Source organism: Porites lutea, chromosome 6 (assembly GCF_958299795.1).
Source record: "Porites lutea chromosome 6, jaPorLute2.1, whole genome shotgun sequence".
Lineage (NCBI taxonomy): Eukaryota > Metazoa > Cnidaria > Anthozoa > Scleractinia > Poritidae > Porites > Porites lutea.
This window is the reverse complement of record NC_133206.1, coordinates 20,930,785-20,945,622: the sequence shown is the minus strand read 5'-3', so window position 1 is coordinate 20,945,622 and position 14,838 is coordinate 20,930,785. Positions and strand designations below refer to the sequence as shown.

Genomic DNA, 14,838 nt, shown 5'->3' with positions numbered 1-14,838 from the left:
TAGAATAAAGGCATAAGTAATTTAAATATTGTCCTGGGCAGAGAAAGCATGTTTTGTGAAAGGAATGGAGGATATAAAACAATAATACCAGGTACTTCCCTTGACCAAGAACATTTTTGAAAACTAGGAAGTTGATGAATCAAAACATGTTTTTTTTTTGTAGAGACAGTAATTTTATATTGTTGGTAACAGTGATTTTGTTACAAATAGTTATGGTGAGTCCTGGGATGCATTTTGTGAAAAATTATGAGTCCCCACTCCCAGTCTAGAACCATGTGCAAAACGTCCCAGTGAAGAAAACAACAAATCCAATTATGCTTGGGCCTTTATGTAACCAGACAGTTAATCTGAAGGCAGACTCCAAGACTCTTTACTACATTATACTGAAATTAATACATAGTCATTCTATTTTAAAGCACAACAAAGGCTGAAGAAATATGCATCTTTAAACAAAACCCATTACAACTGCCACAGAAATTACACAAACAGGATATTTTTACAAAAACACATGGTTCAATCTATTGATCTTTGCATCCTACAGGACGCATGCTGTGAATTATTAAATTACATTAAGGATTTTTATGCATCATTGGTGCAGGATGCAGAGGTAACAAAATCATTGTGGTAAAATCCATTCTCAGGTTAAAGTGGGATTTACTTATCATCAGGGCAGGGTACCTGCTAATAATGTTAATTCTGAATCAAACTAAGTTGAATACTGCTTTACTTTAACCTAACCACAGACTTTACCTACAGCAGGTATAAAGTTTAAGTTAAAGTGTACTGGATTTTGTATGTGTACATGCTGGTTTTTCATTTCCAATCTGCATATTGGTCACTGGATTATGACTGCATGCTAACTTACTTTACCATTAGAGGCCACAGTTTTCAGACATTGTGTTATGTTTATACTTCAGGTGATTTGGCAGTACACTGATTTGTCAATAGAAGATCTCAGTGTCTAGACAAAATTTCACTAGCTTCCAAAGCATTCCTTTAAAGCTCAGTCACAAGTGATTTATTGGAACAGCAATGGCTGAAGCTAAGGATGTGATGTCTATAACCGAGTTCTTTGCTGAGAAGACTCTATTCATAACTGGTGGTACAGGATTCCTCGGTAAAATTATGATAGAGAAGCTTTTGTGGGCATGTCCATCAGTAAAGAAAATCTACCTCTTGACAAGAAGTAGACGTGGCGTAAAACCTCAACAGCGTATTGATGAACTGTTGCAAACTAATGTGAGTATTTGTTCAGGTAGTTCAAATAAAATGAATAAGTTATTGAATTTTATGTTTGTGTCTCATTGCCTTGGGCTTAGACCATAATATTATTTTAATGCTTTTCTACGAAATGTACTGTGCATAGCCAAGGCAGGAAAGGTTCAAAATACACTAAGGAAAAATTAGCCTTTTTGTAAAGTTCTGAGTTTTTTATTAGAATACTTATGCTGCTGAAATCCACTTTATAATTTTTCCTTCTTAGTCCAGTTCATATTACTTAGTAATTTAATAAGCATGAAACGCAGTGTTCCATCTGTAATCCAGAAGTTACAAACCCAAGTTTTTTAGAGCAATTATTTTCAGCTGTCTGGATATTCAGATGAAACACTCACAAATGAGCATGACTGTTATAATATATTCTTGAAGAAATTCAAAGCTGAAATTTGCAAAATGTTTATTGTAATATTATTGGTATCTAATATCCGAACACTCTATCCTTTATTTTTCAACATGAATTATTTGTTATGTTGAGAAGTCAAAGCAGATAGCAATGATGGAAACAAAGTTTTGACCTGCGGCTATAATAGGAGAAGAAAATTCAATCGTGTCAATCTCACAGTGCAAACAAAGTCAGTTTTACAGCTTGCCCTTCTGGCAAGCCTAAGCTGGTGTTTATTAGCCCAAATGTCATTTCAACCAGCCTCAAAAACTTTTTGATGAGGAGAATTGGTTTCACAATTCTTCTGTAATAAATTTAACTTCTTCAAAAACCTTCACTTGCCGGTTACACAAGTTAAGAGCAAAATTCACTAGCCCAATAGCAAAATCCATTAGCTCCTGGCTATCTGTCACTACTTTCTTTGCACACTGCAATCTTGTCCCCTCATTTAATTTACATTTTTTTGTATAGTGTATAAATTCTGTTATGAAGTTGCATAATCCTTGAGATCAAAGTTCACTGTTGTTTAGAAGTTGGTGTCTGGACAGAAACGTCTTGTTGAGACTAGAAATTGACTGTTCAGGAAACCCTGGTTTAAGGCTTGCGGCTATTTCAATACATACCCTATGTTTGTAATAATGTCCTTTTTAAACAGGTTTTTGACAGAGTAAGAGAAATGGGTGATGACTGGAAAAGAAAAATTGTGCCTGTTGAAGGAGACATTGCAGAGGAAAATCTTGGGATTTCTGATGAAGAGTGGAAAATGCTGCAAGAAGGTGTCGAAGTGGTCTTCCATTCTGCAGCAACTGTTAGATTTGATGAGGATTTAAAGTGAGTGTTTTTGTCTGTTGTCTTCAACTGATTGAAAAAATTAAAAATTAATAAATTCTTCATAACAAAGTGCACTTTATTGACCGACGTGAACCATTTGAACTGATCGGATCCAAACAGATACAATACAATGCAATGCAAATTTTATTGTCAACTCCCCATGAGGGCTTTTCAGAGACAAATATTAATAGTACAGGTAATCAAAAAAAAAAAATACTCAGGAATTGTCAATAAACAATATTATTATTAAAAAACTATTTGCATATAGAATTTATGACATCACAAATTGATTATCAATAAACTATTAAGAAACTATTTAGATATAAATTTATGAGATTAAAAATTGATTTGAAAGGAAGGCTTTCATTTTACGTTTGAAAATGATAAGAGATTCACTTAATTTAAAATAGGGTTTTAATGCATTCCACGATGTTACAGTTCTGTAATAAAAAGATCTCTCTCCCGACTTGGTTTTAAAAAGCGGTATATTAAGCTGGGAAGATGATCTGGTCGTCTGACCACTGATATTCCCTCTGGAGATAAAATTTGAACTGAGGTAGTTTGGTACCTGACCTGTCATAGATTTAAAGGCCAAGATGGCATCTCTTAGAAACAGGTGGGACTTAACTGGTATCCATCTCAGGTCTTTCAGGGCTGGAGATACGTGATCAAACTTCCTTGTCCCAGAAACTATGCGAGCAGCGAAATTCTGTACTCCCTGTAGTTTGCATATATTGCTGGCATAAGTATTCGACCAGACGGACGAGCAGTAATACAACTTACTAAACACGAGAGAATTAATTATTGTAACAAGTATGTCTTTTCTAAATATATGTTTAACTCGGCTAATTTGCCCTAGGGCAGACATACAAGATGTTGCTGTTTTAATTAAAAACAGATAAGCAAGCTAAAAGACCATTTTCGAAATATTCCTGAGGCTTGGGGGAATAAGACAAAAGGAAATGTATTACCATTGCTGAGCCTTAAGACGATTTCTCAGTCTCAGAGCCAAGTGTGAATTTTAATATATCAAAAATGATCTATTAAAGTATGTTTTTAAACAGATAACATTTTGTTTTCCTCTTGGAACAGGTAGCCATCACTGTCTGTTCTTCCCAGGTACATGCTCTGCGGGGCATCTCTTGGGTTGGCAGGGTGTATTTGTTGTGGCTCAATTTAATCTTCGGTTTAATTTTTATTTTTTTCTGTTTCAAAATCATTATCATCAGGGCTCGAAAAAACTCCCATCCCGTTGTCTGTTTGTCCAGGATGTGTAGTTTTTCTTCTTAGGCAAGTAAACTCTTTAAGGCTCACTTGCCCAATGAACAAAGGTCTAGATAAGTCATCCTCTAACTAAATCATTACCTAAAGGTGATGTTACGCGGGACAATTTGTAACAACAATTTTTAGCACAACACAGTGTTACAATGTTGGAAAAATGTTGTAACTATTTGAAACAATGTCGCAACAATATTGCAACACTGTGTTGCACTGAAAATCGTAGTTGCAAATTGTCTCGTGTAATCACCTTACATGTAAGACAAGCAAGCATGGTACCTGCCCCCGGCAAGCAAAATGAGAGAGCTGCTTGCCAAAAGGATGTGCTGGAATTCAAGTTTTGTTTTGTTTTTTTGTTTTTTTTTTTTGAGCACTGGTCGTTATCACCATACCCAAAAACGAAAAAAAAAATTAAAATTAAACCAAAGATAAAATTGAAGCAAAATATATACATTGCATAATTTTCTTTTGTGTTATTTCTTCTTTCATTGTGAATCTGTTGTATGTTTTGTAAATGGTCTTGGATTCCTTTAGCCCCACCCTCCTCTTCCCCAAGGTGGGTCTGTCTGTGTTAGGTAAGTATCTGGTCGGGTAAGTCTCTTCCACTGTGATGGTGCCAGCAGCAGCTGCTGTAGGGGTGCTTCCCACTTGCAGGATTACCATTAATACCTTCCTGCTATGCCTGGTTTATTTTATGCCCTAGCCTGCTAACTTTAAAAGCACGTCCAGTTCCCAAGCTCATCAATTGGCACTGAGATTAACTTTCGAATTATTTATCACTCAAGGGATGCATTGTGCCTTAATCTCCATGGAACACAGAATGTCATAAAGTTGTGTCGGGGAATGAAACATCTAGAGGTAGGAAAAGTCCTTTTAATACTGTCATGTTAGACTCTCTTAGATTATCGTCCAAGAACCTGTTGGATATACATGAACATACATACCATAAACTTCCGATTATATGCCCCCGCCCCACTCATCAGCACCCCCATTAAATTTTATAAACCTACCTACCTGTAAACAAAAAAGTGCATCTGGTTATAAGCCCCCCCCCCCCTGAATATGAGCCCCCCCTCTAGCTTGTATTGAAATGAATTCGACTTTTTACCACATTTTGAAGCTTAAAAAATCAATCAAATTCAAAAGTATTCTGATCAGCACTGCTATGTAGCTTGTTTTGAAAGAAAATTTTGGGTCTTTCATTTTTAGACATTCCCAAGCATTTAAAAATATTTTTTTTATAATTTTGATGTGGTTAAGAAGTGGCAGATATGTGCTTCATTTTGAATTTTTTTCCATTTGCTATAGTAGATTCTGATTTATCTGTTTCATCATTTTATTTAACACATTTTTTTGTGATCATTTGTATGACCATAGGTTTTGGTGCATGTATCAACTGCATATGCAAACTGTGACCAAGACTCCATTGAAGAAAGAATATACCCTCCACCTGTAGATCCAGAAAAGCTTACTAGTTCCATTGGGTATGAAATACTTCTGACTATTTTGCTTCAATCACAGTGTAACAGCATGACCAGGCTGTCCAAACACTTCCTCATTAATCTTTTTCTGCCCCAAATCTGTAAAGGAAAATGGAATTGTGTAGGGCTGTGCTATACCAGCGAGTGCCTTGTATTCCCTGGCAGTGTGCTTTATTGCCTTTGGCTGTCAGAGAAAATCTTATTTTTGCATAACACTGAAATGCTGGACACAGTGGAAATCAGAGGTTTTGGGCGTCATTTTTATCCTACTACAGTGTAGTAAAAGACCTGATATCTCCCTTGTGAATTTCCATTACAATCTCTTGACAATAAGTTGAGAATTGAGGACATGATCACCCAAACTGTGTTTTCTCAATTCTGTTATTTGTGCTACCTATTAGCCAGAGGAAAATCCTGACATTTTGCGATGCCCCCACTGGTTTTCCCATGAAATGATATCTGAGAAACCCGTGCAGAAACTCCATACTGATGACACAACACTTCCCACTCTTATTGGTTGAAAAATTGCTTCATCCAATCAGAAGCCTTAAGTAAATTTCAGTTATAAAAATACAAGGAACTATTGTATTTAAGAAAACTGGGGAAAACCTCAAACAGGATTTGACAATGCCTTACAAGGAGGTCACCACAAGTAAATAACATAATTATTAGACTATTTTACTACCCAGATCTGGGTAGTGACGGATCTTCAGTATGGAATTTCTGCAGTCTTTTCTCAGGGCTCGAAATTAAAAAAAATCTTCAGGTCGCCTTTTGGAGACTACTGGAGAAATATAGTCACCAGACGCAAATTTTTAGTTGCCAGTTTGTACAATGTAAATGATGCAGCTCATAGTTTGGTGTGATCCATCAGATTTGATTGGTTGAAAATATCGCGGACAGAAGTCGGTTTAAATTTGGAGGTAAACTGGCTTTGTTTATGCAATTTGGCACATTTTTTATAACAAAAGCAAAGCACGATAAGATGAAGTGTTTGTTTTTACTTTACTCTGTTAATTTAATCTAAATCATAGCAAAATCTGGTGGCCAGCATGGCGACTAAACCAGAATTTTTAGTTGCCAAGGAAAAACTGTTAGTCGCATTAGCAACAATAACAGTCACATTTTTGAGCCCTGTTTCTGTTATTTTGTGGGGAAACCATTGGTGGCGTCACAAAATGTCATCTGTTTTCTCAGGCTAGCTGCCCACAAGTGAAATCCTTTGTAATAATGAAATGTTTATTGTTGTTCTATTGTTTATTATTGTAATATTTTCATTTTGAACAGCTGGATGGATAATAACATGGTGAATGCTCTTACACCACATTTAATCGGCAAGCGACCTAACACGTATACCTTTACCAAAAGCTTGGCTGAGCATGTGTTGCTTCAGGAGGCAGACAATTTTCCCATTGCAATTTTTAGGCCTTCAATCATTGGTGCAGCATGGAAGGAACCTTTTGAGGTGGGGGGCACTCGTCACTGTCTGTTTCCCAGGAATATGAGGTGTCACATTAGCTTTGTGAGATACAGTGGAATCTCGATGTAACAAACCTCTATGAATGAAGACCTCAAAACAACGAACGATTTTCTTCACCCCAGTAACAGTAAAATATATGAAAAAGCACCTCAATGTAGCAAACAACGTTTGCCAGTCCCTTGGCCCTTTGTTATAATATTGAGGTTCCACTGTTTATACTACTACATGAGAAATTTCTGCAATTTGATTGGCTTAGAGCAGTGTTATTTCAGCTTAATTTGAAATACCTACATGTGAAAATTACAAACCTTTTGCCGGTATTAGTATGAACAAATAACAACATGATTTGTACGTGATATTTGGCAAAAATACCACTCGTGATATTTCAAAATTGTCTCAAATTTCACTTGCCTAACGGCTCGTGAAATTACGTATAACAATTTCGAAATACCACTTGTGGTATTTTTGCCAAATATCACTACAAATCACGCTATTACCTATACATGTACGGAGGAATTTACAGAAGTCTAAGATTGATCTGGCAGCCTTATTTTAATTAATAGGCCATTTGCAAGATGCAGGGCTGTCATTCACAGCCAGCAGTGGGCTTTTTTAGTAGTAAAATCAGCCAGCTACTCTGTGTTTGAAAGTGAGTCAAACATAGCGTATTTATGAGGATTTGTGGGATAAATGACTGGCTACTTGCCCCCAGCTAAATAAAATTTTAATGATTTTGTGACTACTAGGATCCTTTTCACTTTTCCTTTCATGTTTTATTTGGTAATCCTAGTGAGATTTAAATAACAAAAGCCTCAGTTTGTGAAAAAAAGCAAACCCTGAAGGATTCTGGTCATACCAGTAGTGTTAAAATGACAGCATTGATGTAAAAATGGCTTATTCTGCAATAGCTGTTTCAAAGCATTTGGCACTTGAATTCACTAAATACAACAAAGTATTCCTACAACCAGTATCTTTTTTTGCATGTTTGTAGCATCTTGAATATGGTATCTTAACATGACCTGTTTATACCCTAGCAAGGCTCTGAGCTGAGGCCTTACTTAATAAATTATTCTTTTTTAGGGGTGGATTGATAATTTCAACGGGCCAAGTGGACTTTTTGTTGCTGTAAGTACTAGTGAAACTCTGATCCAGCCTGCCTTAAATCTCTCTGATTGCATGATGATAATTTATAAAGTATTTTGCTGATTGGCAGGACTTACAACTGCCAGGAATACTAGCATTTTGTGACCTTGTTTCTCAAATTGAGACCAAGTACCAAAACAGTCACTGGACAGTGAGTTTGATCTGTGTGACTTTAACACTATAGTATCATATCAAAGACTTAACCCACACTTGGCTCCACTGGAAAGTACTTTTTCTCTTATTAATCTGAATGTTCACACTTCAGGGTTAAAACTTCACACTTTGGACATAATATACAGTTCTTTAAGGAACTTCTTGACGATGGCTTTCATTTGAATGTGCTAGAATGATAGCAGAGTGGTCACCAAGGCGCAGTAGCTGGGTATTTCCCGTGACTACCATCAGCATGACCTCTGGCTTTTTTCATAGGAAACAAAAGGAAAACAACTTCCTGAATGTTCAATTCCCTGCCTACCAATATTGTATGTGTGCGACAACCTAAAATCTTAGGCACAGCCCTGTGATAGATTTTGCTCTTCAGCCACAAAGCAATAGGGACTGATGCTTTAGTGATCTTGATTTTTACTTATAACATCACTTGTTTTTGTTTTGTTTAGGCTGGAAAAGGAATGTTGCGATCAATGATGGGTGAACTCAATGCTGTGGCAGACATAATCCCTGTAGATTTCTCTGCTAACATGATGCTCGCCATTGCCTGGCACAGAGTCACTAAAAAGTGAGAATTGCTGACCTTTCTGAGTTGAGGGTCGTCTTATTTGGTCGTATTATGGAATACATGTAGATAAGCGTGTCTTTAACTGAACTGTTATTTTTTATTGTAGACATTCAAGCATCCCAATCTATCATCTTACAACCGGATTGTTGAATGGATGCACCTGGGGAGAAATATGTAAGTATTGCATGTAACAGTAAATATAAGAAACAGTTGATTCTTCTCTCAAGAATCTCATTGTTCACAACGTTTACTACCAGGGGCGTAGCCAGGATTTTTCAAAGGGGGCGGGGGGGGGGGGGGGGGGGGGGTCACAGAGGCTACTCTCTAGACTATATATGGTGTATACCGCTGCTCTCCCTTGTGTATCAGCGGGCTCGGTCGTATTATCGCGGTATGAGGGCCCATATTAACTAAAGACAAGAGCCGTTGACGAAAATACTTTACAAAAAAACAAATTTTAAAAAAGTGGGCTTTTCAACAATGGCTTTTACGGTCAAGATATTGTCATGGCGTTTTCGCCGACTAAATATTGTAGGTTGTCGGTCGTGAGTGCGAAGTCCTGGGAAGAGTACGTCACCGTATCATGCGTTCTTTAAACAATAGAGAGATTTAGAGTGACGTTTACGGCAAACGGCAAAAGCGAAATTCAAGTTGGGAAACACCAAATCGGATTATTCAATGGTATTGCTGAATGATATATGTAATTCTTTTCAAAGTTTCGTAGCCATCGCATTAAAGCCAAAAAAGTTATGACGAAAATTTTGTCTTAGCTCAGTGCGCCTGTATTAACAAGACACTCTTAAAGTGTTAACTCGAGGTTGCTTGGAGATTAGATAAGAAATGAGGAGGAGATAAATTCTTGAGGAGCCAGTGTGCAGCCAGGCATAGGTTACACAGTTACTACTGACTGCTTTATGGTACATAGAATAGTCAGACTAAACTTAAACTGGTAAAAGATTATAGTTCAATCGTTACAGTTTACAAATCTAAAGTGAAAATTTCGAATGATGTCTAGGCGATAATGCAGTGTAATTTCAAACAATCTTCCACAGTCAAAGGCAATACTATGAGGCAAAGATCGAGCCCTTCGCAAATCTACGACATCAAGGAAACATCAATGAAGACGTCAGTATGAAAAATAAATACACATTTCCCAAACTAGAGAACTTTGAAAATAAATAGACTAGTTCAATTTGTAAACTTGTAGTTTCCATTGACCGATGAAGTGCTGCAAGTAGAGTACGTGACAGCATTTATAAAGTGCAACGCGACTTCACATCTCAACAGCTGCAAAAATCTATCAATTAAATACATGCAACAAAGTGAATCTGTAATATCGAATCTATTTAGCCATCGAGTTCCAGTAATTGCGTCAACATTCTGAGAAACGTGATGCCTCATTACACCACGAAACAGGATTTCTTTCACGTCCTACTTTATCGACGGTCGAGTATTCCTCAGGGTATTTGCTTTTTAATACGCGTGTATGAATACACAAAAATCAAGGGCCTTGATTCAGGGAAAATTACGTCATTGCCAAAAAGCCAGAACGTGATCAACTACGCGCATCACCTCAATCATCGCCGTAAATAAACCACATGCTCATCACTAGTCTCACGAAAATTTGCATACAATGAAAGTCGTCACAATTCTTAGTCCCAGTTCTCCACGTTCTCCGCTAGGGACGCCTGGGAGCCCAACCTCTTTTGTAAATACAGAGAAGAAAAGCGGCTTGCAGATTATGACTCTCGGTGCTACGCAACTTCCAGTGATAAGAGAGCCACCTTAAGGCAATGCCTTATGCGGTACAATAAATTATTACAAGAACTTATTAAATGTACTTGTTTGATAGTGATTTAAACGTAGTGTGGAAGTGGGGGTGGGGGCTGTTCGAAACAACAGGTTCGACCGGATAACCCAACTTTGTAGTGAAAAAGGCCTATTTAGGAGGCTTTGTTTTAACAATTCTGCTGTTTTTGATTGAAACAACGTGATCATTTCAGGTTCACATGTTAGCGCGAGTTTCCAAACATATCCCTTTGAGGGTGTCTTCAGACGACCAAACTTCGCCTTTGAGTCAAGAAAGTGAGTAGTACTATGTAACTCTCGTTTATTCGTCCGTTTCTCTCGCGCATGTGGGCACATTGACCCACAAGGGTACCATGCATGTCCATGGTTTGCATGAAAGGTATTTTCAACTTTCATGCACAGTAATTCAAGCTTTCCTTTTTCAGCGTTTCTGCATAAACTCTTTAAAATGTCTTGAAATTTCAAGGTAGGGTAATTGAAAGTCATTTTTTTTAGTACAAGCCTTGAAACTATAATTAAAGGGGTTATGCAACCGGATATTGCTGTTTTGCGTTAAAGGAGCTGTGTCACGAAATTCAGCCAAATTAGGAAATTACAAAATGCCTGTTAAATTAAGAGAAACATAAAAATAACCGCTTTTAACTTGAAAGGAAGGTTAAAATAACATGACGCAAACAACAGATGTCACGGATGGGCAAAACTGGAGAAGATTGAAACGGATTAAAATTAGGATTTTTGAAAACTGTTCAGCCTAACAGTTTTTCAAAATTGATCCCTGCTGCTTGTAACTTCAAAAATAATGCTCAGGAGACATATTTGTTTGTCTCCGCTTACTTTAAGTTCAATAGCGATTGAAGGCGAGTAATTGGCAAAATTAAACAAAACGAACTGGACTGCCTGACACAGCCCCTTTAGTTCTTTACTTAGTTATTACTTGGTACCTTAACCCATACACAAAACCTCTTCGTACCGCAAACAGTACACAACCTTTGGCTTCTAACGCGGTTTTGTTAAACACCAGCTCAACTCTGAATTAATAACTAGTTCGTATGCTTGGCTCGGTGAAGAATGAGAAAGGTATTATTTTTGTAATATGGCGAGCTTTGGACACAGTAAGTTATTTTACCGGTTGTCAAAAAACTGACAACTGATTGCTGATCTACACGAACACTACATTTGTAACTAAGTGACAGATTTATTGTGCAAGGTCTTTGATATTTTGTGGATCATAAAAACCTAAAACGGTTTTCTTTTTTATTAAGGTTAGCTGATTTTTTTTCTTTTTTGCAGGTTAATGCACTCCTACTGGTGTTACATCAGTCACAAAATTCCAGCCTTTATCGCAGACATGACGTCATTTTGCGCTGGACAGCGGCCAAAGTGAGTATAGTCGCCATTTGGACCAACAATGTTGGGAGTTGTTGCGTCCGTTTGCACGTATCTTCAAAACAAATAAATAATGATTTATTTATAAAATTTTTTTATTTATTTATTTAGTCGCTATTTGGACCAGCAATGTTGGGACTTGTTGCGTCCACTTGCATGTAGCTGTAGACAAAAGCACATCGCTGGCCAGACTACAAAACTCCAGCATTTAGAAATATATGTTAAAGAAAAACTATTCAAAATTCTAGAACTGAAGACTCCTGTGTTGAAGTTGATGCGCTAATTAATAAAATGAAAAATAAATTTTAGTTTAGTTTATAACTTTCCTCTTGACATACTGTTCATTTGTTCTTCATTAATTGTTTTTCCCCCCTTCGGCATCATGTTGAAATTCATGTTTTAATTCATATAGTGAAAAATTAACTTAAGTTCGGTTTGTAGCTTTCCTCTTCGCTTATTGCATTTTACTTGTTTTCGTTTGTTTGTTTCTTAATTCTTCATAATATGAAGTCTAGCGTACATATGTTGCCCAAAGTTTTAAGTTAAAGTATATTTTCTGATGATAAATGTATACGGTGGAACCCCGCCTTACGGTAACCTCGTTATTACGGCCACTTTTATTGTTTTTGGCCGCCCGGCTAAACGACCATACATTTTATTGTAGAAAAAAACCCTCGTTAATACGGTCACCTGTTAGTTCGGCCAAATTTTTTTTGGCCCATTGGTGACCGTGTTAACGGGGTTCCACTGTATCAATACAAAGGTAGTTTTGTACTTAGCCTCGCTTTAAAACAGAGGCCTCGGTGCAACTCGGAATTGGCCTGTTCGGTCTGCAATCGTACGAGTGATTAAGAAACATTAATAAAGGTTTTGCTTAATCATCGTATCACTACACTCAGTCCGTATCAGATCACCTTTTTCGCGGTTTATCCAATTCGCCCAGTTACTTGAAAGAAGAGAAATTTTATATTGGGGCTGAAGAGAAGGGACCGCGTCCGAGTTCAGACAGAGATAGTAAAATTTCTCGCCTTGCCGTTCCCTTTCTTAAATAAATTTAAAATTTGAGCATTTCACATCGTAATTGTTCGAGGACGGCAAAGAAATGTACCAAAAAAACGTAATGCTCGTGCGGAGTTGTGTTTGCTTCCTAAGCCTGTTAGGGAGCTGTAGCAACGACGACCGCGACGGCAACGAGAACGTCAAAAAAGCAATAGGTTTAGATAAGTAAAAAAAAACAACAACAACAACTCTGCGCGAGAATCACGCTTTTTTGTACATTGCTTTGCCGTCACTGCAGGACTACAATGTGAAATGCCTATTTTCACATTTTATGGAGGACGTAAACAGGCGACGGCGAATTTTTCTTCCTTTTTCTCTTTCGTCGACGCTAAAGCTCCCTAGTGTGTTTTCCAAGTCCCCGTTGCCGTCGTCTTCGTACTTTCGTAAGGTATAAATTGCTTAGGCATTTATATAGAGTCATCAGAGCATAACGGTGCTTATTATCTTCCAACAAAGTTTGCACTAACAGGCTGATGTTTTCGCAAGGTGGGCCTTTTCGTCTAGTTCTTTCTGAATATGCTAACCTATTTACATTCCTTAATTTATCTGACGTCATCACTTCTCTTCTTCTATTACGCTCGACTTAAATTTTATGATTTAGCAGAAACGTCTTGTGAAAGGGAGCTAAAAATGGTTTCCTTGCGTTGAATAGCCTGCGAGCAAGCTCTCCTATTTGGGCGAGTGAAGCGAGCCTCGCGAGAACTTGCGAGCGAGCGGCGAAGCCACGCGCTTCGCTTGCCCAAATAGGAGAGCTTGCTCGCAGGCTATACGTTGAAGGGTGAAACGACTGTTGAAAAACTTCGTACAACAGCGAATTGTTTTATTATTATGTACAGGATGAATAAGCTTTATGGAAAACTGGAGAGAGCCACCAGAAGTTTGATCTACTTTACAACAAGAAGCTGGGAGGTAACAAACATCACCTTGGGTTTACAGTTTAACCTCTCCCTACGAACACCTCTATGATACGGACACCTCTCTGTTACGGACAGTTCGTTTGGTCCCAGAAATGCCAAAAATCGTACATTCATTACCTCTCTAATACGGACACCTCTGTAAAGCGGACACTTGGTTCTGTCCCTTTGGTGTCCGTATTAAAGAGGTTTGACAGTATTACTTTAAAACATTCATTGGTTCACTTTGTGGTTCATTCAACTTATTTTTTCTATGTTCCTACCAATGGCGTAGCTGCACCGTTCGATATGTAAACCACGCACAATCCCTTGATTCGCTGTGACGAAGAATTACGCTTAGCCTGCGAAAAATACCGCCATCTCTCCTTGTTCTCCTTAACCCTTTAAGCCCCAAGATCTACATACAGATTCTCCACACTGATCTCCATACATTTCTTTTAAGAATTGTGGAGAGAATTTGGTTGAAGATCAAATAATTCTCCCTTTGGTGATCAATTTAGTAATTCTCATAACCTTTACTCTTGATGATCTGCTAATGTTGTTAGGGGAAAATTGATGTTGGTCACTTTTGGGACCTAAAAGGATAAAAAAAAGACGTCCCTAGGAGAGGCGGCCGTATTCGCAGGCAAGCTAAGTTCGAAATGTCAGCTTCTGAATCTTTTTTTTTCTCGGTGATAAATTGATTTTGATAGCTCAGTTAATAAAATCAAATTTTGTGTTTGACTCCCCACCGACACCGCGCCACAGTTCCTTTTGATGCAACTAAGGGCGCGTTTCGCTGGGATGACCCGGAAGAGGCTCAGTAATCGCATCGATCGGATTATAGCACATCAAAGGAGACGATAAATTTATCCTTTTGAAAGACTTCATTGGTTCATTTGATTTACCATGATCCGAGTGACCTCGGATCACTGATTCTAATCCGAATCATCCCAAAGGAACACACTCTAAACCCTTCGTGACAATATTTGGGTGCCACTTTCTCAGCCAATCAAAATTGAGTTTAAAACCGGTCGTGACTTGCTGGTATGCTTTTTCCCGCGCTTTTCGCCAGTGACACG

At 37.8% G+C, this 14,838-nt stretch overlaps 1 protein-coding gene across 3 annotated transcripts in view; it reads left to right on the top strand.

Moving 5' to 3' along the window:
* LOC140940446 (fatty acyl-CoA reductase 1-like) overlaps positions 1 to 14,838 on the top strand; it is a 42,052-nt gene that overhangs the window by 867 nt on the left and 26,347 nt on the right. For 2 of the 3 annotated variants that reach the window (XM_073389423.1, XM_073389421.1), the window contains exons 2-12: positions 918 to 1,239; positions 2,316 to 2,491; positions 4,555 to 4,627; positions 5,147 to 5,253; positions 6,538 to 6,715; positions 7,811 to 7,855; positions 8,491 to 8,609; positions 8,716 to 8,783; positions 10,613 to 10,694; positions 11,709 to 11,798; positions 13,700 to 13,772. In XM_073389423.1, coding sequence (XP_073245524.1) covers positions 1,033 to 1,239; positions 2,316 to 2,491; positions 4,555 to 4,627; positions 5,147 to 5,253; positions 6,538 to 6,715; positions 7,811 to 7,855; positions 8,491 to 8,609; positions 8,716 to 8,783; positions 10,613 to 10,694; positions 11,709 to 11,798; positions 13,700 to 13,772 — 1,218 coding nt within the window. In that variant the 5' untranslated portion in view covers positions 918 to 1,032. The remainder of the gene's footprint in view (positions 1 to 917; positions 1,240 to 2,315; positions 2,492 to 4,554; positions 4,628 to 5,146; positions 5,254 to 6,537; positions 6,716 to 7,810; positions 7,856 to 8,490; positions 8,610 to 8,715; positions 8,784 to 10,612; positions 10,695 to 11,708; positions 11,799 to 13,699; positions 13,773 to 14,838) is intronic. The other variant, XM_073389422.1, reaches the window with a different exon arrangement.